Here is a 25,036-nt window from a genome sequence, read left to right as displayed (position 1 = left end):
TATATAATTGATGTAAAAAATTATATTGTACTAATCTAAGTTGAACATTTATTGTATTTATCATACTATCAGAACATAATCTTGACCAGCTTTTTCCATCAATTTTAATATTCAAATCAGATTCCCATTTTTGTCTTGATTTATGAATTCCTGATTTGTCTGTTTTTGAATCAAATTGTACATACAGGATGTAAATTTTTTAATTTTTCCTTTTTGAATTAATATTTCTATTTCACTACATTTTGGCATCAACATTGTTTGACCCAGCTTTTCTCGTAAATAAGCCTTTAATTGAAAATAACAGAAAAGAGTGTTGTTTTATATTTTATATTTATTTTTTAATTGATCAAACGACATCAATATACCTCCCTCAAAACAATCACCTATATATTTAATCCCCTTTTGAAACCAATTATGTAAAAGTTTATTATCCATTGTAAAAGGAATAAGCCTATTTTGAATTAAAGTTCTTTTTGCTAATAAAGATTTCTTTATCTCATCGTCCATATTTACCTTACTCCATAAATCAATCAAGTGTCTTAATATAGGAGATTCTTTTTTTTTCCCGTATCCATTTGGATTCCCATTTATATATAAAATCTTCTGGTACGTTTTCTCCTATCTTATCTAATTCTATTCTAATCCATGCCGGTTTTTCTTCATCAAAAAAAGATGCAATAAATCTAAGTTGATTTGCTTTATAATAATTCTTAAAATTTGGAAGTTGTAACCCTCCTAAATCAAATTTACATGTCAATTTTTCCAGTGATATTCTTGACATCTTTCCTTTCCAAAGAAATTTCCTTACATATTTATTCAGTTCTTGAAAAAACTTCTGAGGCAATTGTATTGGTAAAGTTTGGAACAAATATTGCAATCTAGGAAATATATTCATTTTTACAGCATTAACTCTACCTATTAATGTTATTGGTAACATCATCCATTTATCAAGATCCTCTTTTATTTTTGTTTAATAATGGCAAATAATTTTGTTTATATAAATTTTTTACATCATTATCAACTCTAATACCTAAATATTTTATCCCATTTATTGACCATCGAAATTGAGTTACTAATCGACATTGATTATAATTTCCTTTGGTAAGGGGTAAAATTTCACTTTTATCCCAATTTACTTTATACCCTGATACTTCCCCATACTCTTCCAATCTAAAAGATAGTCTTTGCAAAGATTGCAATGGGTTTGTTAAATAAATCAAAACATCATCAGCAAATAAATTAATCTTATATTCTTCTTGATTAACTCTAAAGCCCCCAATGTCTGGATCTGTTCTAATTAATTCAGCTAATGGTTCTATTGCCAATATAAATAAAGCAGGTGATAATGGGCAGCCTTGTCTAGTTGACCTCGTTAAGCAAAATGGTGTTGAAATCTGACCATTTGTAACTATTTTAGCTTGAGGATTAGTATTTAAGGTTTTAATCCATTGTATAAAAAATTTTCCTAACTCATATTTTTCCAATACCTTAAATAAAAAATCCCATTCCAATCTATCAAATGCTTTTTCTGCATCCAAAGCAACTGCCACACTCATTTCCTCTCTTTTTTGTGCCAAATGAATTATACTAAGTAACCGGGTTATATTATCCATTGATTGTCTGTTTTTAATAAAACCTGTTTGATCCATATGTATTAATTTTGGTAAATATTTAGATATTCTATTAGATAAAATTTTTGCTATTATTTTATAATCTGTATTCAACAAAGAAATAGGCCTATATGATGTTGGTTTTAAAGGATCTCTATCTTTTTTTGGCAATACAGTTATGATCGCTGTTAAAAAAGATTGTGGGAGTCTATGCATTCTTTCCACTTGGTATATTAATTCCATAAAAGGAGGAATTAATAAATCTTTAAATTTTTTATAAAATTCAGGAGGAGAGGTTCCAAATACTAAAACGTACTGACGTAGTTATTGTTGACAGAGATGTCGTTGGGGTTGGTTTCATTCATACTTCAGAGCCAGAAGGCTGTGGATTCAAGACCTAGTCCAAGGATCTGAACACAATCTATTAAGACCCAAGTCTATACAAAAGAAAGTGGTGACTCTTTGCACGCAGCTCTGAATGGAATCATCAAATATTTCTGTTTAGGATTACTATAAACTTCATGACCTACAGAGAGGAGATGGAACAGCTTGAGACCTGGTCAAGCAATTAGCCTCCTCAATGTCAGCAAGACAAAGCAGATGGTTATCGACTTCAGGAGAACTTGCCCCGCTCATAGTCCTTTTTACATCGGCGGCACAGCAGTGGGATCTGTGAGCAGTTTCAAGCTCCTGGAAGTGCACACCACACATGACCTGTCACGGTCCCAGAACACATCCTGCACAGTCAAAAAAGCTCAGCAACGCTTCTAAATTCTGAGAAGGCTGAAGAGAGCTGGACTTTACACATTCTTGCTCACGTCACTCTACGGTAGAGAACATCCGAACAAGATGCATCACTGCCTAGTACGGAACCTGCACTGTGGCGGACAGGAGGGCTCTACAACAGGTAATCATAACGGCCCAATGCATTACCAGCACCAATCTACCCAGCATCAAGGATATTTTATCAGAAGGGTGCCGGGAAAGGGCCAGTAACATCATTATGGATCCCATCCACACCACTCATGGACTATTCACCTCACTCCCATCAGAGCATCCAAGCCAGGGCCACCAGACTCAAAAACAGTTACCTTCCCCGAGCAGCAAGGCTGATCAACACCTCCAACCTCTAACTCTATTTCCCAGCTGTCACCTTATGTACAGCCTAGTATCACTTTATGGGAATACAATCAATCTACCTATGTAAGTTATATTATGTATTTATATTTATTGTGTGTGTGTTTTAGTATGATCATTGTGTTCTTTGCCGTCTGGTGTTGTACTGATATTAGTACTGGACTTCAAGGCGTAATGGTCCCGAGTTCAAATCCTACTGGCTCCTTGCATGCTTTCCATGCTGGGTTGAGAATCGAGCTAGCAACTCGGCCTTGTAAAAAAAATATTAGTCAAATGCTACGGAAAAGGCAAAAGCCACCCGATGTACTACAAGGCATGAAAAAGGAACAGGAATTGCGTTCTTTATCTTTTGTGAGTTTTTGTGTGCTGCATCAGATCTGAAGTAACAACTATTTCATTCTCCTTACCCTTGTGAGCCAAGAAATTACATTAAACAATCTTGAATCTTGAACAAATGTCAGTGTTAATAAACCGGATTCTGATATCAGAGGACTGACAGAAAAGACCCACAGCACTAGTTGAGTTAAAAAAAACTCTCATGAGTTTCCCAGTGAACATTTAGTCCTTAATCATCATTTCAATAATGTGGTGATAGCCACATTGCCCTTTGTGAGATTGTGCTGTGCAAAAAAATTGACTACTGAGTTTCTTACATCTCAATAGTACTTCACTAATAGAGAGTAACAGGACATTGCAATCTTACATGGCGATGAACATCTCCTCAGATAACAAAACACACATTATGAATTTCAGTAAAACGGCACTGAAAGTACACCTTCCATATTTTCACAACTTGTTGAGACTTTGGGAAGCTTCAGCAAACCGCACTCTGGTGTTAATTGCAAATTGTAGTTTGGGTAACGGAGGAAAACCGTGCAAGCAACTAGTTTTATCTCCATTCCTCCATGACTCTTCCAGCTGCTCTCCAACTGGATTGCTTATTCAGAAACACAGCAGAACACTTATTTAAAATAGCTCATTGATAGCAACTAAAAATAGTCTGTGAGATGGCAAAACATACCCATTACTCACAAGGTAAGTGCTGCACCTGCACCTCAGCCGAAGAATTAACCAAAGACCACTCAAGTTGGGAATCATGTTGATTCCCAAGAAAAAAAAACTGAACTACCAGGATAAAAAAAATTGAGAACTTGACAAATTACCTCACAGATGCTATAAATTAATCGCTGTTGATGCATTTGGCTCTCTCATTGGATCTTAATGCCTCTATTTTGCTTTCAACTAAAATTAATTTGGCTCTGAAGCTAGTACGTGGTCCAATCCAGATGATAAAGATGGAGAAGAATTTTTTTGGAATGAGGTCATTGTTTGAGAAAATCTGCACATTTCCAAACTGGTAATAATGTTTAAAAACCTATTAGTTTCCTAACTTTATTTCTATCCCACATGGAAAACTACCTAACTCTGACTTTCAAATCCACTACCTCAAGGATAGCAACACAATTGGTCATCAGCCTGAAATGTTAACTGTTTCTTTCTCCACAGAAGCAGCCTGACCCACCAAGTATTTTCATCATTTTCTGCTTTTATTTTAGATCATTTCCTTTTGCAAATACCAAAAACAGCAAAGATCCAGGATAATACGTTAGTGCAACTGAAGGGTTACTGCCAGTGTGGCCGTCGTTCCAATGAGACCTGTAGCCAAATATTCACCCTAGTGGCGACACAGTAGAATAGCAGTGCCAGTCAGCCGGGTTCAATTCCCACTGTTGTCTTCAAGGAGTTGTACGTGTGGGTTTCCTCTGCGTCCTCCAGCTTCCCCCTATGTCCCAACAACATTCGGGCTCGTAGGTTAATTGGTCACACAGGTGTAATTGGGCCAGAAGGGCCTGTTACTTTGCTGGGTCACTAAACAAAAATCAGTGTTCCACCCACCCATCCTGGGCATTCTCTTCTTCCCTCTTTCATTGGACAGAAGTCAGAAATGCCTGAAAGCAACAGGCTCAAGGCCAGCTTCTAAACAGCTATTATAAAACTAGGTATTAAATAATCCTAAGAATATTAAGTTGGACATTGATCACATAATCTAACTCGTTGTGAACTTGCACCTTACTATTGACCTGAACGGCACCTTCTTTGTAGCTGGTATAATTTATTCTGCTGCGTTCTTATTTTACATTGTTTAGGGTCAGTGTAAGGACTTCTTTTTTCCCATTCTATGTCAATAATCTGTATGATGGAATTGATGGCTTTGAGCCCACAGTTGTAGATGATACAAAGATAGGTGGAGGGGCAGGTAGTTTTGAGAAAGCAGGAAGTCTACAGAAGTACTTAGACAGGTCAGGTGAATAAGCAAAGAAGAAGGAGATGAAATATTGTGTCTGGAATTGTAAGGTCATGCACTTTGATAGAAGAAATAAAAGCACAGGCTATGTTTTAAATGGGGAGCAAATTCAGAATCAGAGGTGCAAAGGGACTTGGGAGTCCTCATGCACATTTCCCAAATGCAATGTTAGCATTCTTTTTGAGAGGACTAGAAGTTAAAAGCAAGCATCTAAAATGCTAGGCTTCATGAAGTGTTGGTCCAAAGACCCCAAGAATTATCCCAGGAATGAAAGAGTTAACATATGAGAGCATTTAATGGATCTGGGCCCATACTCACTGGAGTTTAGATGAATGGGGGAGCAGTGGAATCTCATTGAACCCTATCAAATACTGAAAGAGTAAACATAGAGAGGATGTTTCCTATAGTGATGGAGTCTAGGACCAGAGGGCACAGCCTCAGAATATAATGACGACTCTTTAGGACAGAGATGAGGAGGAATTTCTTTAGCTAGAGGGTGGTGAATCTCTGGAATTCAATGGCACAAATGGCTGTGGAGGAGAAGTCACTAGGTGTATTTAAAGTGGAGTTTGATAGGTTCTTGGTTAGTTAGAGCATCAAAGGCTATGGGGAGAATGTAGGTTGAGAGGGATAATAAGTCAGCCACAATGGAATGGTAGAGCAGACTCAATGGGCCAAATGGCCTAAATCTGCTCCGAGATCTTATGGTCTTTATGGACAGCACACAAAAAAAAGCTTGCAGTGTATCTTGGTACATGTGATAATAAACCAATTCCATTTCCAGCTTCTCTTGCAAGCAAATGCAAGATCCAAAGCAGAGGCAAAAGATAGCCAGTGTGGCTGCAGAGTGAGGTGGCTGGAACGGAGCCAACATAATCAATACAAATGGATTAAGTGAGCAATATCAGCAATACAATTGCATCGGTATGAAATTTAAATTACCTTCACCCTTGCCTAATGGTTTTAGTTCAAGAGGCAGTGTTGTGGTAGTTGCTCATCCTTCAACTAATGACACTGAAGCAGATTAACAAACACAAAATGCTAGAGGAACCCAGCAGGTCTGGCAGCATCTACAGAAAGGAATAAAGAGTCAATGTTTTGGGCTGAGATCCTTCGTTAGGACTGGAAAGAAAGGGGGAAAAAGCCAAAGTAAGGTGAGGGGAGGGTCCCGAGTACAAGCTAGCAGGCAAAGCCAGGTGAGGAGGAAGGTAGGAGAGGGGGATGAAATGAGAAGCTGGGAGGTGATAGAGGTGGAAAAGGTAATGGGCTGAAGAAGGAGGAATCTAATAGGAAAGGAGCATGGACAATGGGAGAAAGGGAAAGCGCCACCAGAGGGAGGTGATAGGCAGGCACAGAGAAGAAGTAAGAAGGGAGCCAGAATGGGGAATGGAAAAAGAAAGAAGGGGGGAGGGAAATTATCATAAATTAGAGAAATTGATGTTCATGTCCTCAGTTTGGATGCTACACAGACGGAGTAAGAGGTGTTACTCCTCCAACCTGAGAGTGACCTCTTCTTGGCAGTAGAGAAGACCATGGACCAACAAGTCAGAAGGGGAATGGGGACTAGACTTACAGTAAAATGATTAGCCACCAGGAGATTCTGCTTGTTGCGGACAGAGTTTGGTGCTCGACAAAAAACTCCCCCAACCTACATCGGGTCTCGCCAATGTAGAGGAGGGCACACCACGAGCTCTGGATATAGTAGGTGACCCCGAGGGACTCACAGATATACTGTTGCCCCCCCCCCCCCCCCGGAAGGTCTGTTTGATGCTCTGAAAGGTAGTGAAGGAGGGGGTGTAGGGGCAGGTGTAGCACTTCTTGCACCTGCAGGGATAACAGCCAGAGGGAGATCAGTGGAGATGTATAAGTGTTCAAAGAAATCACAGAGGGAACAATCCCTGCAGAAAGCAGAAAGTGGGAGGAGGTAACGGTAGGAAGATCCATTGAAGATGATAGAAGTTGCCATCTCATAGTGTGGTAGTAAGGACAACAGGAACTCTATCCCTGTTAAGGTGGCGGGAAGATGGGCTGAGGATGGATGCAAATTTCAGATCAATTATTTATTTCTTCCTCAAATCCTGAATCAGTGAACCATAAGGCTGCCTCCTTGGGCTGGTTTAGACACATAACTTGATTAATGCATTAAACTCAAAACTGTGTTTTCTTTAAAATAAAACATTGATCAGATCTTAACTAACAAGTTTGTGCGTGTGCAGAAAGATTCAGTGTTCATGGTTACTTGTGTTTGTGCATTGCTTTTGGGGTGATGCATCAGTGGGTTTTTAAAAACAAGATCTGGTAGGGATACTTATAAAGCCACACTACAGGAAGAATGGGATTGAGCAAGGGAGAGTGTAGTGATTCATATTTCAAACACAGGCAAATGGTACAAGGTCAAATAGACATCTTGGTTAGCCATGACAAGCTAGGCAGAAGATCCATTCCTGGGATGTATGACTCTATAGTCACCAAGATGTCATCACTGTGCTACGAATGCAGGCCGGAGTCAGAGAGCACTACAGCACAGAAACAGAGTCTAATCCGTTTTACGGTGATCCATGTTCAATCCTGGCCTGTAGAGGCTGCACATCTTCCCCGGAGATCACAAAAGCTTTCCCCGGATGCTCCGGTTACTCAGCCTAGTCCCAGCGACCCGCACCTGGACCATATCCCCCCCATACCCTTCTGGCAACACATTCAGAGCCAAGTGAGCTATCACTTAACTACAGCTGACTGACATCAGCTTGTATCAGTGCATTTTATGAGATCTTAAGCTGCAGTCATAACCCTTGTCAAAAAAAAATCAGCCACAACTTGAAGTGATTTGATCAAATTAATCATTACTTCCAGCCAATATTGTTCTTCCCCCTTCGTCCAATAATTAAACAGATTTCGACCATGTTATTTAATGGCAACTCGTGCATGAATCCAAAGATCACAGGAATCAATAGGATGACTAATCTGCTTCAAGCTACAGTTAACAAACTAGCTTCTGAAATGAGTTAGACACCTTTTTAGCCAAACTGAATAATTAGAGATCCTGTACATTACTGTTGCTTTATCTTTCAGCTGAGACCTTCTGAGAACAGAATCTCCTTTGCTATCCTTAGAAACCAGCATAGTCGGCACTTTATATAGTGTGCAACCTTACGAGACCCTTAAGTGTTTAATAGCTAAAGAAACTACAATCAAAATACAGTTAATTGGGTGCACAGTGGTATAGCTGGTAGGGCCACTGCTTTATTGCTCCAGTGACCTATGTTTAATCCTGACTTGTCAGTCTGTACATCTTTCCCTGCAATTGCACAAATTTTCTTCCAAAGCTCCAGTTCCCTCCCACTTTCCAAGGGTGCTCAGTTTGGCAAGTTAATTAAAACGCAGAACACAGGAACAGGTCCTGCGGCCCATGATGTCTGCACTGAACATGATGCCGAATTAAACTAAAGTTCTTGTGAGTGTACACACACAAAGTGCTGGTGGAACACAGCAGGCCAGGCAGCATCTGTAGGGAGAAGCGCTGTCGACGTTTCGGGCCGAGACCCTTCGTCAGGACTAACTGAAAGGAAAGATAGTAAGAGATTTGAAAGTAGGAGGGGGAGGGGAAAAGGGAGAGGAAAGGGGTAAAGGAGGGGAAAAGGGATACAGAGCTAGAGAAGGGAAATTAAGGGAAACTTCTGTTAATGCCCCTCCTCCCCTTCTTACCCCATCCCTGATATATTTAGTTTTTCCCCCCTCCTCTTTTTTTTCTCTCTCTTTCTGCCCATCACTCTGCCTGTTCTCCATCTCCCTCTGGTGCTCCCCTCCCCCTTTCTTTCTCCTGAGGCCTCCCGCCCCATGATCCTTTCCCTTCTCCAGCTCTGTATCCCTTTTGCCAATCACCTTTCCAGCTCTCAGCTTCACCCCACCCCCTCCGGTCTTCTCCTATCATTTTGCATTTTCTCCTCCCCCTCCTACTTTCAAATCTCTTGCCACCTTTCCTTTCAGTTAGTCCTGACGAAGGGTCTCCGCCCGAAACGTCGACAGTGCTTCTCCCTATAGATGATGCCTGGCCTGCTGTGTTCCACCAGCATTTTGTGTGTGTTGCTTGAATTTCCAGCATCTGCAGATTTCCTCGTGTTTGCTTGTGAGTGTGCAGTACACGATCATATCCCTCCATTATCTGCGTATTCACATGACTATGTAACAATCTCTTAAACGCCACTATCATACCTGCTTCCACTACTCCTGACAGCCCATTTCAAGCATCTATCACGATGTGTAAAATAAACTTGCCCCACACATCTCCTTTCACCTTCCCTCCCTCACCATAAAGATATGCCCTTGAGCATTTGATATTTCTGCAATTGAAAAAAGACTATTACTCTGTCTATGCCTCTCACTATCTTATACACTCTATCAGGTCTATCCTCACCCTCAATTGAAAACAATTGCAGAAAAAATGCTACAATTCAAGTTTGTCAACTTCACCTTACAGTTAATATTCTCTAATGCAAGGCAACATCCTGATTAAACTTTCCTGCAGCCTCTCCAAAGCCTGCACACCCTTCATATATTGGAGTGATAAATCAGCCATGATCAAATGGTAGAGCAGACTTGATGGGCTGAATGGACTAATGCTGCTCCTGTATCTTATGGTGACTAGAACAGCACACAATACTCCAAATGAGGCTTGAAGAAAATTGTATACAACTGCTACATGATTACCTGATTCTTAAACTCCATGCCCCAACTGAGCGTTATTTTATGCCTTCTTTCCCACCCTATCTACTTGTTCATGTTCCATTCTTCAAAAATGAGATTAGGAAATAGCGCACCATACTAGCAAAAATTTGGAATCTGCTCACATCAAACACACATCGACACTCCATCAATTGTTAATTTTAAATCTGAGCCCAAAAGATTAGACTTAGCCAAAGGCATGAAAGAATGTAGGGAGGGTAGACTGTATATAGAGACCCATGATTTTAGTGAAAGGCAAATCATACTCAAGGTGCTGAGTTGCCTTGGAACTTAGAACTGGATTTTCACATCTATCTGCCCAATAACTGGACCTCAGTTTACGATCTCATCCAATGCAGTGATCACTCAGTTTCGAAGACAAGTGTTAGCCTTCACGGGATAAACTCCACAATACGAATGCTAGAGTAGAAAAGGAGCTGAATCCAAAGTTCAAAGTAAAATTGATTATCAGAGGAGATATAGGTCACCACATACAACCCTGAGACTCTTTCTCCTGCAGACATACTCAACAAAACTATAGAACAGTAACTGTAAACAGGATCAATGAAAGGACAAGAGCACAGAAGACAACAAACTGCTGAAAAACAACAATAAACAAATAGCAATAAACAGCGAGAGCATGAAATAACAAGATAAAAGAGTCACTGAAGTGAGATCATTGGTTGTGGGAACATAACAATTGATGAGTGTAATTATCCTCTTTTGTTCAGGAGCCTGATGGTTGAGGGGTAGTAACTGTTCTTGAACTTGGTGGTGCGAGTCCTGAAGCACTTGTACCTTCTACCTGATGACAGCATTGAGAAAAAAAGCATGGCCTGGTGGCGAGAATCTTTAATGATAGTTGCTGTTTTCCTACGACAGTGTTTCATGTAGATCTCCGCAATGGTTGGAAGGGCTTTACCCATTATGTAATGGGACGAATCCACTACCTTTTATAAGATTTCTATTAGGCTTAAGTGCAAGATCAACCATTCAAAATAAGATGAGAATCGGAAAGAAAATGACTAACTTTAACATAAATGGAGCACCAGTGCTTAACAAAATAGTCACAGCCCAGGCTGGACCAGCTGCATGCACACCAAAGCAGGACTGAATAGCTATTGTACTTTGAACCAGAAAGTTACTCAGAATCTTCAACTGAACTTAGTGAAAGGTTTTTGCCTGCAATGTCTCGCACACTTCAGAACAGAGATCCCCAGAGAAATCAACTGTTAAAGGCACTACTGTGGTGTGCCTACTACAAGCAGAACAACTGACTTTATGATTAATGTGAACGCTCATTATTGGAATTCCAATGGGAAGTCTGCTGGCTACAGAAGTTGTCATGAATTAGGGAAAAGTCTAAGACAACTCAGTGCCTTTCACCTCAATTTTAGATACATCCTGGCGGAGAGGAAATAGTTTTTGTCACTGATTGTGGTCATACAACCTTAAGTGCAGACAGTCAGTTTCTAACTTTCAAAAGTCACTGATACACAGCAAAACAAAAATCTGCCAGGATTGCAAACAGAGAGTTTCATGGAGTCACAGAACACTACAGCCAGAAGCAGGTTTTTTGCCCCGTCTAGTCCATGTCAATATATTATTCTGCATTGCCACATTAGACCTTCATCTGGACCATAACCCTCCCATCCATGTACCTGTCCAATTTTCTCTTAAGTGTTGATATCAACCCCAAATACACCACTTCTGCTGACAGCACATACCACACTCTCACCACCCTCTGAGTGAAGAAGTTCCTCCTCATTTCACCTTTCACGCTTAACCCATGACCTCTCGTTCTAGCTCACCCAACCTCAGTGACAAAAGCCTGCTTGCATGTACCCTATTTATACCCCTCATAATTTTGTATACCACTATTGCCCCTCACTCCCCTTTGCTCTGGGGATAAAGCCCTAACCTATTCCACTGATCCTATAACTCAGGTTTGAGCAGCTAAGAAGTGGTTATGCTGACAAAAGCAAATGTACGTGGAACAGGGTAGCACTGGAGGCTTTTAACTAACCCAATTGTAACAGTTAACAATGAATTACAAAACAGCCAAAAGGAGGAAAACACTAAAAGGGCACGAAAAGGAGAGTTAGATCAGTGGTGTGAATTTCATACACTGTTCCATGCGGGAAGTAACAAAAGAACATTATATAATAGGACCATTCTGCTTTAATTGTTATGATGATAACTAATATACTTACAAGTTAAATTCAAACCAACATTTCAAGGATTCTTTTCTTGACCGAACCAGAGCAAATCTCAAAATACACTGGACTGAACAGCTGAAATAAACAAGGCATTTCGGGGATTTCTGGGATGCATTCATGCATTTGAGCAGCTGCACTGGTTCTAGTGCTAACTCGACAGGAGGATCACAATAACTTTATCAACACCAGAACAGGCGCTCCATACCTATTGACTGCTGACCGTCCCCTTGTTCAGATAATTTCTGGGTCCTTTTCTAGTTGAAAGAAAGGGAAACCATTTCTGCTGGAGGCCCGTAATAGTAACAGTGTGCCAAGCTCAGTGAGAGACACAGATGCTCTCTGTGGAACTAGCACATCTTTGGCTTGAAAACCACATTTTGGTTGTGCAAGAACCAAGGTGACTGGCCAGCTTCAGCACTTTCTGCACCAAGGAGCAGAGGACATCACTGCCATGGGGAACAAATGAGAGGCCACATACAGTCCACACTTCACGGCAATGGATGTACCCAATGGCTTTGAGCATCTGAGATACTATATTGACATCCAAAGCCAAGTAAACCCGCAACAATGATGACCACAAAGTTCACACAGCAATGAAGTCCATTTTACCCACTTCCTCCCACACTGGTGTTCAATCTTGGGATGACAATTATGGGACATTATAAGCTAGATCTCTCCAAGTGGAGCAAGGTAATTCTTTGAAAATGTGGGGGGGGAATTGAGGGCTGTGGGGAACTGGCACAGAGGAGAAGCTGACATTGGGAGAAGATCCAACTACAATCATATTGAACAACAGGGCAAGCATGTAGGGTTCGGTGACCCTCTCTTGCTCTTACTTTCATGTTCTGTATCCTGTGATGTGATGTGAAATCCATTAAATTAAAATGGACATACGGATGTTATGAGCCTAAAAATGACAATAATAGAGGAGGCACTGGGAGAAACAGGGATAACAAAACTACCTTTAAGGGTGGTTAGAGAAGCAGAGCGCTTACAACCAAAGGCTGCTCAAAATGGTAAGGTTTGGAGAAGCACAGAAACTCTAGTTCCAAGATGAATTAAGTTTCAGAAACAGGTAGAAACAAGGAAGAGAATTTTAAGGGCAAAATTATTTGTTTTATGTTCGCCCTTTCTTTACAGCCGACTGGAGAATAGTTTTAACAGACAACAGGGCTGAAGAGAAGATGAACAGAAGGCATGTGTAGGTGGGTAGAGATGAAATGGGTAGAGACCAAGCTCTAGCCTCAATGGTAACATTAATCGAACTGAATGGGAATGACCAGCTCAGCAAGCCAGGACTCTCAGCAGTGGCTGGACTTCGAGAAGACACAAGAGTGGGAAGAGTGACCCTGTATATAATGACAAGTAATTACACTTCAACAAAGTGCAAACAGCTGCTGAGCTGCCCAAAATAGCCTGTGCACTTAATACAGTTTAAGCGGCACTTTGTCTCGATGCCCATAGTACAGTTTGTCCCATGATTAAATCAAGTTCTGAGCATGCAGCAGAATGGATATTCAAGAAGATGCAGTAAGGATTAAATGATTTACTCACACTGGTGTGAGTGGGATGTGGAGTTCAACAGAACTGATACTGACACCACTGCAGCTTATTTTTATGTTAATGACTTGGAATCAGAAGCACAAATCGGGAAGCACCATGCCAACCACTAACCACCACTAAAGGCACGATAGCAATCACCTCACAGCACCAGTGATCACTGATAGGGATTCAATTCCCACCACTGTCAAAATACAGGTCATTAGCAGACCTGCATAATGGGCTTGGGACCCACAAATTTCAATATGGATAAGCATGAGTATTCCGTACAAGGAAAAGGAGGTCACGGGCCCTTTGGGATGGATCAAGGATTATAGATTCATTAAAGCTAGTGCTGGAAACTACCAGCCCTATTTTTAAAAAAAGCAAACCAACCACTGAGGTTCATTTCTGGAGGAAAGGAACAGAAAAATTTGAGAAATCATGTCGACTTAATGCAGAATCTTTATTAGAGTACTCCCTATTGAACTGTACTCTGTCCTGTCTCCATACAATAGCAAGGAATTAAAGTCAAAGAATGAAATTGCATGTTAATAGATCGTCTGGCCCAAGAAATCCACGGCAGCCACTAAGCACCACTAAAGGCATGATAGCAGCAGTGATCACTGATTGGAATTCAATTCCTGCCACTGCCCAGAAGAAATTTGTACATTCTCTCCATGACCGCATACGTTTCCTCTGGGTGCTCCAGTTTCCTGTCACATTCCAAACTCATTAGATTTACTAAGCTATGGGCATGCTATGTTGGTGTCAGAAGCATGGCGAAACTTACAGGCTGTTCCCAGCACAATCCTGGCCGGTTTGATTATACGCAAACGATGCATTTCACTGTATGTTTTCATTTACACTGGCAAATAAAGCTAAGGTTAATCTTCCAAGATTACATTAATCCTACACTGATCCCATTTGATTTCCCATCACCACATTCACATCAACCTCCCGCAGGATCTAACAATCATCTACATAGTAGGAGCAATTTACAGTGGCCAATTAAACTAACAACGCACACACCTTTGGGATGCCGGAGGAAACCAGAGTGCATAGGGGAAACCCACGTGGTCACAGGGAGAACGTGGTAACACCACACAGAACCAACGGCACTGTTGGTCAGGGATTAAACCCGGATCACAAGAGCTGTGGGGGAACAGTTCTATCACCGTGAACCACCACGTCAGAGAGGTAACAAACAAAACAAAACATAGAATGAGACTTGCACTTAAAGTAACATTTTTTCACTTCTCATTCACAATGCAAGTGAGAACTGCATTATTAAACAATGCCGTAACTTTCCATGGTTGCTTCAGTGTTGACATGGATCTAGGTTTAATATCTCATCCGAAGGACACTATTCTTGTTGCTTTGATAACAATGGAGAGCCTTCTACTCTGGGTTTTTATCTTGCACAGCTTATTTGGGTTGTCTAACCACGACCCACCTTGACTCGTCTAACTGGAGCATTGCAATAGAATTGACAGAGACTAGGAAGTTTGGAAACTAGGGTACATAACAGCAAATGCTTGTGCGTGGTCCTTGCAGCTTATTTGTCTACCTTCATGGCACTTTCTCTATAACATCAACTACGTCACTATATTCTGCATTGTCTTTCCCTTTTGTACCATTTCAACGTACTTATGTTTTGATAATATCTGTATGGATATTATGCAAAACAATGTTTTTCACTGTATCCCATTCCATCTCAGTATCTACATGTGCTATGAGTTGCACCATGGTCCCAGAAGAACGATGTTTCATTTAGCATTGTTGAATGACAATAAACTTGGACTTGAATGTGACAACAGTAAAGTAATTACTTATGCAGGTGAAATGCAATCATTTCCACACAGTAAATAGTTCTCCTGCAAGGGCAGAAAAGAAAGCTTGTAGACTTTCTTATTATGAATGACTTTGTGGAGTGAAGTGATTCTGGGCAATTGTAAAGTTTATCATTCACTTTTTGCCAGTTACCTTCCCCAATGACTGATGTAGTTACAGCAACCACTCTAACAACAAGAAGTAACTCCCTTCAGTGTTATACTACTACCTCATCCATCTAGGTATCACTGCTAGGATGTCTGGTGTTGCACATGTCCCTTTATAGCACAAACAAATGAAACAAGAGGATACAACTCAGACTGCTGAACATATTGCAGCTCTTTAAGAGAAACATTAAACCATGACAATGCTGGATAGAGAACAGACTGAGTGAAAGTTTATGGAAGAATCAAAAGCTGGGAATCATAAACATAATCGAACATAGAATTCAAAACAAACATCTTAACTCAAAGAATTTGTTATCGCGAGAAGTGGCTTAAGCTAACAGTACTGATGCCTTGCAGGAGAAGCTAGATAAGGGAGGAATAAACAAACCAAAAGATAGCTTGATTGGCTTTCGATAGGAGGAGATGTAATTGAAGAATAATCAGTACCATCACCTAACTGGGCTAAATGATCTTTTACTGTCCTGAAAACTGCTGTAATGAAGGCGCCTTTGGCAGGATTGGTACACAAGATCAAGATAGTCATGCCAAGTATCAGTTAACATATAAATTCCAGGCATATTAACATTTTTGAAGACCTGGTCAGAACACTTGTTGAGCCAAATATGCAACATCTCTGTTAACATCAGGTAGACAAAATACCAGCACTAATAGGAGACATCATCAACGTGCGTTGCCAAAGAGGTGCTCAGAAGTAGTCATATGACAAAGAAACTTACACGTCTTAAATTAACAACTTAACCAATTTTGACAAATTACTCTGGAAAAATGCTGAAATCTCTTTGAACTTACCGGACTAGGCCTTCCGCCAATAATGTTAAATCCAAGCGTGTCATTTTCTCTACGTAAAACTACAGTTAATGGTTTGGTTTCTCCACCCTGCGACAATAAAGAGAATGAAACAAATTAGCAACATTCAAAGACCAATGAAACTAAAAATACTTAGCAATACAATGAGGTGCCTTAATCCACCCAACTATGCTCTCCTTAGTATTACCCATAGTTTGTCAGTTTGAGTTCTGCCCTCATAACCCTAATCATAAGACCATAAACTGATAAGTAGCACTCCTTAACCCACTAATTGAGTGAGCTCCGAACTTCACAGACTGACATTCTGGTAGAATACTAATCTTGCTACACTCTCAGAGATAATGTCTTTGGGATGAAACATTAAACCACCAAATCATCTACATTCAAGCACAAATGATCCCTTGGTTCGATTCTAAACAGTGGTGGGGAGGGATGAAAAAGAGTTTGGGGATTCTCCCCAAAATCATGACCAAATTATATAGTTCAATCAACGTCATTAAAATGCCTGATCCCAACTATGTTATGCACAAATTGACAGTATTCCTACATTACAACAGTGACCAGTTTTCCTTGCCTATAAACTGCAATGAAACATCAAGCACACGTGCCAAGCACTATATCACGTTCCTGTTTTCACCTTATTGATCATTTTGTGTAATGAAGTTATTTTTAACATTAATTCTCAAACAGCCTGTTCTCACTTCGTGCCCACATCCAAAGGCTAAACCTAATATAGCTACAATAGGCATTTTAACAATGAGCTATAACTTTCGGTAATTGCAAACTGAACTTCAGGAACTGAACTCAAACTAATTTCGACCTCATGAGAAATATCATTTATTTCAGCTAAAAGGTTGAAGCATGAAGGAAACCACGTGCAGATCATTACAAGTTCAGAGATGATGCATTGGGAATAAATGGTTTGGATTACTTATGAAACTGTTAACAGCATGTGTTAAAATTGAAAAGGTTCCACAACTACACCCAGTGTTTGCACTCCTTACAGCTCAGTAACAGAGCAGAGTATCACTTTGAAGTCTGACCAAAAATGACATAGGGAGTTGCCCTGCACTGATTTGATGATATATTTGAATTGCATGAACTTATTTAAATGTTATTATTTCTTTGCTTTTAGTCTCAGCAACATTTATTTTGAATCTGTGAAAGTCAGCTAAGATGAGGAACGGATTAGCAAACTTGGAATGGCTTTTCATAGCCCATCAGTTTCCTTGGATGGGCTTGCTTGTTCCGACACTCCCATATGACTGAAACTTCTCCAACAATGTAGTGTCTCATTGTTTATCGGGAACCATCTTCATCAAATTGAAGGCACATGACAATTCAGACCACAAAATACAAACTAATGCAATTTTGACTCAGGTCACAGCCCAGATTCACATTCACAGATTTCTTTTGTCCTAAATTTTTTTTCTGAATGACTTTACTTCTAAGTAATCCTCGAATTGGACTACTTCAACTTTGTGTTTAATATTATATTAAATACCTTGTTTAAATAATCTGAAAGCTACCGTTAGTGCAAACTGGTCTCCAAACCGACTCGTGTTAGTCCTGGAATAACCGACAATGATATCATCTCTCACTCTCCAAAGCCAATATATCCTTTCAGAGGATATCAAAACTGAGCACAGTATTATAACTGCCTAAAGCTTGAGAGAAAGGTAGCACTCCAAGAGTCTTATCCATCAGTGCTGTCCACACCTTCATACATTTCCCTCAATAACAACTAAACTGTTTTGGATACTTTTGTGGTGGGGGGAGGGTGTCCTACCAAGAAGAAGCTATAATGACTGGGTTTCTGGCACTGAGTTTGATTCTGTGCCTCAGAACAGAAGGGGAGAGAAAAGGCACGCAGTGGAAATAGGGCATTCCATAGTGAAAGGAACAGACAGCTGTGGACGTGAAAGAGACACCCGGATGTTATGTTGCCTCCCAGGTGCCAAGGTCAGGAATGTCTTGCATTCTAAATGCCCACAGCATTCTAAAGGGGGAGGGTGAACAGCTGGAAGCCGTAGTACATATTGGTATCAATGACATCGGTAGGGAAAAGGATAAGGTCCTCAAGAAATATAGGGAAAGGCAAAAGCAGGACCTGAAGGGTAGTAAACTCTGGAATACTGCCTGTATTATGCACCAGGACAGGTAAAAAAAAGAATGATTTGGCAGATGAATAGTGGCTGAAGAATTGGTTCAGCGAGCAGGGTTTCAGATTTCTAGATCTCTTCTGGGGAAAGTATGACCTGCATATACCTTCATGGAGTAAAGGGAATTACAGGAGGAGTAAGAGAAAAGTTGGCCAAAGATGATTGGAAGGGGACAGTAGTAAGTATGATAGCAGAAGAGCAATGGCTGGAACTTCTGGTAGCAATTTGGAAGGCACAAGATCGATACATCCCAAAGAAGGAGTATTCTAGTGGCAGGATGACGCAACTATGGCTGATAAGGGAAGTCAAAAACAGCATAAAAGCAAAGGAGAGTGCATATAATAGAGTAAAAATTAGTGGGAAGTTAGACATTGAAAAGCCAACAGAAGAAAACTATAAAGCAATAAGGATAGAAAAGATAAAGTAGCTAGTCAATAATATTAAAGAGGATATATAGGGAGTAAAGGAGAGGCAAGAGTGGATACTGGACCACTGGAAAATGACCGCAGAGAGGTAACAGTTATGAGCCCATTGTATTACAGGAAAGGTACTAGCATGGATAGAAGATTGGCTGACTGGCAAGAGGCAAAGAGTGGGAATAAAGGAGGTCTTTTCAGCTTGACTGCTGGTGACCAGCTGTGTTGTGTTGGGGTTGATGTTTGGACCGTTTCTTTTCATGTTATATGGTAATAATTTGGATGACGGTATCAACGGCATTGTGCTGAAGTCTGCGGGCAATGCGAACATAGGTGGAGGGGTCGATAGTGTTGAGGAAGCAAAGAGTCTGCAGGACTCAGACAGATTAGTAGACTGCGCAAACAAGTGGCAGATGGAATATAGTGTAGTTAAGTGTCTGGTCATACACTTTGGTAGAAGGAATAAAGGTGTAGACTAAATGGGGAGAAAATTCAAAAATCAGAGGTGCAAAGGTTCTCGTGCAAGATTCACTAATGGTTGAGTCAGTGCAAAGGAAGACAAATGTAATGTTAGCATTCATTTTGAGAAAGTTAAGAGTATAAAAGCAAGGGAGGTAACGCTGAGGCTTTATAAGGTACTGGTTACATTGCATGTGGAGGATAGTTAGCAATTTTGGTCCCCTTATCTAAGAAAAGCAGTGCTGACTTCGGAGGGGATACAGAGGAGGTTCACAAGAATGATTCCAGGAATGAAAGGGTTAACATAGGAGAAGAGTTTGATGGCTCTCAGACTGTACTCACTTGAGTTTGGAAAGAATGGGAGGGGGGGGGCAGAATCTCATTGAAACCTATCAAGTGTTGAAAGACCTAGATGGAGCAGACGTTGAGAGGATGTTTCTTGTAGTGGGAGAGGCTAAGACCAAAGGGCATAGCCTCTGAATAGAGGGATGTCCATTGAGACCAAAGATGAAGGATTTTTTTTAAACCAGAGGGTGCCGAATCTATGGAATTCATTGCCACAGATTGCTGCGGAGGGCAAGCTATTGGATATATCTGAAGCAAAAGTTAATGGGTTCTTGACTAGTCAGAGCATCAAAGGTTTTGAGGAGAAGGCAGGAGATTGGGATTGAGTGGGATAATATATCAGCCATAGTGGCCTACTCTACTCCTATGACTTATGGTTTTATTTCAATGACCACACAATTTTATTTGTTCTGCATTTCTCACCTTTAGTTTTTTTCATTATTTTGCATTCAAGAGTCTGATATTATCATCCCTTTGGAAACCTATGCTCCCAAATCCAAATACTTTAATGACCAACAGGTGTATTGACAGAACATCTGAAGGGCCAAATGACTAATGGCAATATTCAGCTAATCCTTTAGCTCCAGCAGGGAAAAAGATCCCTTCAATGCACTGCGTCACCCATAACACAACTCCATAATTCTTTCCATTTGTGTCAGGTTTGGGATCCAGAAAAGAGGGAGGGTGTTTTTAAGATCACCAGTTACACCCATTTGGCTCAATTTACATCAAGCATTCGCAGAGGCTTTTTTTTTTTAATGAGAATTTACTTTCAGTGATATTGCTCCATGTCAAGTGTAAGTCCATCTCTTAATCGTAAAAACAGGCACAACTCTAATTGAAGATAGGTTGAATGAGTTAGGGCTTTTCTCTTTGGAGCGAAGGAGGATGAAAAGCTGAAAAGTGACTTGATAGAGGTATACAAGATGATGAGGTATTGTTTCAGTGGACAACCAGAAACATTTTCCCAGCATGGAAATGGCCAATACAAGGGAGCATTACTTTAAGATTTGGGAGGAAAGTACGGGGGGGGGGGGATGTCAGAGACAATTTTTGTTTTAGAGTGGTAGGTACATGGAATGGTTGGTGACAGAGCTAGATACATTAAGGACATTAGAGAGACTCTTACATAGGCACCTGGTTTATGGGAAAATAGAGGTCTATGTAGGATGGAAGGATTATATTGATCTTGGAGTAGTATAACAGATTGGTACAATAGGTTGGTGGTCAAAGGGCTTGTATTATGCAGTAATGTTCACTGTTGAAACTGACTTTCCAAAGTGTAGGCCTATTAACAGACATCATTGGGTCATATTCTACAGCAAATGTAAGAAATAATAATGCTGGTAAATACTACTGTTATACATTCCTAAAATGCTCCTAATCTTCCTGACCAAAGCAAAATATTGTCTTTCTGATGGGGCACTCAAAGAAAACAGGTAATGAATGGTTCAACCCATCTTATCAAGGTGTGCTAGTTAAAACAAATACTCCTGGACAACAAACACCCAAAATTGTCACATTTACCCCCCCCCCCCCACAGTGATCACTCCCCCATCCTTTTAAACACCTTCAACTGAGAGCATGTGCAATAATCCTCCAAGTAGATTGCTACAGCATAGGAAAAGGCCCTTCAATCTATCAAGTCGATGTTGACCACTCTTCTTATCTGTAGTAGTCCCATTTGCTCCAAAGGTCTGGCTCCAATCTGCAATTAAATTTGCTGACAACACTACACTGACTGGCCTAATCTCAAATAATAATAAGGCAGCCTACAGAGAAGAAGTCATCACCCTGACACAGTGGTGTCAAGAAAACAACCTCTCCCTCAATGTCGCAAAAACAAAGGAGCTGGTTGTGGACTACAGGAGGAATGGAGACAGGCTAACCCCTATTGACATCAATGGATCTGGGGGTTGAGAGGGTGAACAGCTTTAAGTTCTCGGCATAAATATCACTAAGGATCTCACGTGGTCTGTACATACCGGCTGTGTGGTGAAAAAGGCATAACAGTGCCTCTTTCACGTCAAATGGTTGAAGAAATTTGGTGTGGGCCCTCAAATCCTGAGCTTTCTACAGGAGCAAAATTGAGAGCATCCTGACTGGCTGCATCACTGCCTGGTATGGAAACTGTACTTCCCTCAATCGCAGGACTCTGCAGAGAGTGGTGCGGACAGCCCAGTGCATCTGTAGATGTGAACTTCCCACTATTCAGGACATTTACAAAGACAGGTGCATAAAAAGGATCACTGGAAACCCAAGTGATCCCAACCACAAACTGTTCCAGCTGCTACCATCCAGGAAACAATACCACAACATAAAAACCAGGACCAGCAGGCTCCAGGACAGCTTCCACCAGGCCATCAGACTGATTAATTCATGTTGATGCAACTATATTTCAAAGTCATATTGACTATCCTGTTGAACACAATATTATAAATTACTATAATTGTACATTGCACATGTGAACAGAGACAAAGATTTTTACTCCTCATGTATATGAAGGATGCAAGTACTAAAGTCGATTCAATTCAAGTGCTCCTTAAAATCCTCTTCCAATCACTTCCTCAAGTAGCCTGCTCTAGATTCCAACCAATCTCTAGGGAAAATACATTCCTGCAGAATTCCCTCTAATCCTCCCAACCTTCACCTAGTATCTAAGTACTCTTATTCTGGGCAATGATCTTGCCATCTGTCCCACCCACCCCCAAAATATCTTTCAAGTTACTATAAAACAAGGGTTCCCAACCTTTTTAATGCCACGGACCCCTACCATTAACCGAGGGGTCCGAGGGAGCGTATTCATTCCGTATCTTTTCACTGAGAAAAGTTACGAGCATATTATTTGCGCTCCAGATGAATTGGAAAACATCTTAACCACCTTTATTAACGAAAGCACATACACAAACAATGGTTCAAACACAGCAGCCCCCCGGAGCAGTGAATGAGCGGTCCAGCAACAACACAATAGGCTGCTGAAGGGTCTGGTTGTAATCCCCGATTTCAGTCACTGCAGGGTTCACGTCAACAGCTGTATTTAGAATACCAGCAATATTCAAGGACACCTTGTTTCGCAGGCATTAAAAGACATGGGAAGTCAAGCCGGGCCGAGTTAGAATTGAGGCCAGGACACCAGACTGAACAGCGGAGAGACTGGGACGTTCAACCGATTTACCTTTCTCGACTTTGGAAAAAAAAGCTTCTCCCAGTGTGTTCCAATCAACTTTGTGTTTGAATTAGTACTAAAGTTAAGTGCAAAATTGGAAACAGATGGTTTTGACACTTGAAAGGTTAATCGATTTTTTTAGAACTCTAATTAACACGCGCCCCCCGGCATAGCTTTTGTTTGCATTTTGATCCAAAGTGGCGTTAAATATTTAACAAATGTCCGCGTTAGAAACTTTCCTCATATTCGGATATCAACGCAGTTTAAATCGACCAAATGCAAAAATCGCATCGCGATCAAAAATAAGTCACCGCCCTGTGTAGTCCCCACTGCTTCCCCGCTGTTAGAATTCCTGCAATTAATTAATCCCGTTCTGTTTAAACTCGGTCAGAGTTGCACTGGCAGCTGACAACTCGTATTAAGCACCACGTTCGTCGCCGGCTCAGTAAACGGGAAGGTTCCAGGGGGAATAACACAGTACATCTGAGAGAGGGGAGGGGCAAGAACCCAACCACTGTAACCCCTACTTCTGCTGCCATTTCTAGTGCCCTCCGTCACCTTCTTCCCATCCCTCTCACTCCCCGACACCAAATTTTACCCACCCAACACCGCCCAACTTTGCCTCGAATACTCTGCTGTTCCAGATGAGCCCTCAATTCCTCCTTTGTCTAATGCCCCCACCCCCTCAATTTGCCACTGGTCTTTATCCCCGGTATACTCTCTCCCACGTTCCCCACTCGCAGTCCAAACCCCAGACCTGCCACCTCCTAACTCTGACTCCCTATCCTACCCCCTTTCCCCAACTCCCTCTCCTACCTTTTGCAGCCCTCACTCCCTTCTGCCTCCCCTAACTTTCTGCAACCCCTTGCCCCATTCTCTCCCCGACCCTTCTGTAACCTCTCGCCGCCCCTCCTCCTCCCCTCTTTTTCATCCAGCCCTCTCGTCCCCACAACCCCTCCGTTCTTACCCACCCCTATTCCTCCTCCCCCGCCCGGAGCTCACCCCGCAGCGGCCCGCCACCTCCTTGCCGTGGCCCATGTAGTGCTGGACCTTCCTCTGGTAGCGCAGGGCGGTAAGCTGAACTTCACTCTGCAGCGCCGAGACGCGGGCGAGCAGCGCTTTCTCCCGCTTGCCGGCGCGGGCCGCCTGCTGCCGCAGCTCCTGCGCCAAGCCGGCCGCTTGCAGCTGCAGCGAGCCGCTCTGCGCCCTCAGCGCCTGGAGGCAGCAGTGGCGGCCGCCCGCCTGCGCCAGGTCGCGGTGCAGAAGCACCAGCCCACAGCCCTGCTCGCATATGCCCACCGGCCGGCACTCGCAGCTCTCCCGCATGTGCACATCCATGTCCTTCAGGTTCAGCACCTCCTTGCAGCCCTTGTTCCTGCAGCGGGCCGGGCTGTAGTCGCACATCTCCACATGCTCGGCGAGGTTTTGCAGGTGAACCACCTTGGTGCAGCCACGCAACCGATAGTCGCACTTAATGTCCAGCTTGGAGATGAGGTTCCTGAGCGCCAAGACGTGGTTGAGTTCCTTCGTGGACATCCTCTGGCACTTCACGGGGCACATGCCCTGTTGCACTACCCAGGGCAGCACACAGCCCGCGCAAAAGACGTGCCCGCACGGAGTGGTCAGCGGGTCCTCCAGCACCTTATTGCACAGGTTGCACTTCAACTCGGGGTCAACCTCTCCGTTGAAACGATCTAGTTCGAACCCCATCTCGCCTCCTCCCTCTTCTTCAAGATCAAGTTCAGAAAGTTGTCCGGAGCCGTCTAACTGCGGCCAGAGTCATTGGCAAACTATGCACTGCAAGTCTGGGAGGGAGTAAGTGAAGTGACTGAGAGTTAAGTTGCAACTAGAGTCTCCTAGTTTTGGCTGGGACTCTCTGCTGCCAGCATCAGCCGTGGCTGTAAGCCGGAGCCGCGCCGTATTCCTCCTAAAACAGCCCCCTCGTCAATTTCAGGTCCTCTTCTTAGATTACCTTACCGAAATAAAAATGAGACGGAAGCACGTTTGTCCTGAAACGGCGACAGTTCTTTTTCTCTTCTATACATGCTGATTGACACGCTGAGTTTCCCAGAAATTTGTTGTTTTGTTTTCGGAGACGCAAAAGAGTGCTGATGCTGGAATCGCGAGCAAC

The 25,036-nt window shown here is 41.9% G+C and overlaps 1 protein-coding gene across 2 annotated transcripts in view; it reads right to left on the bottom strand.

Annotated features, from left to right (window-relative positions):
- Positions 1–24,764, bottom strand: part of LOC140734702 (PDZ domain-containing RING finger protein 4-like) — a 465,241-nt gene extending 440,477 nt beyond the window's left edge. For both annotated transcript variants that reach the window (XM_073059028.1, XM_073059030.1), the window contains exons 1-2: positions 23,908–24,764; positions 16,340–16,426 (exon numbers count right to left, since the gene is read on the bottom strand). In XM_073059028.1, coding sequence (XP_072915129.1) covers positions 16,340–16,426; positions 23,908–24,615 — 795 coding nt within the window. In that variant the 5' untranslated portion in view covers positions 24,616–24,764. The remainder of the gene's footprint in view (positions 1–16,339; positions 16,427–23,907) is intronic.
- Between the last annotated feature and the right edge of the window lie 272 nt (positions 24,765–25,036).

This window comes from Hemitrygon akajei, chromosome 10 (genome assembly GCF_048418815.1).
Source record: "Hemitrygon akajei chromosome 10, sHemAka1.3, whole genome shotgun sequence".
Classification (NCBI taxonomy): Eukaryota; Metazoa; Chordata; class Chondrichthyes; order Myliobatiformes; family Dasyatidae; genus Hemitrygon; species Hemitrygon akajei.
This window is presented reverse-complemented; position numbering and strand designations above follow the sequence as displayed.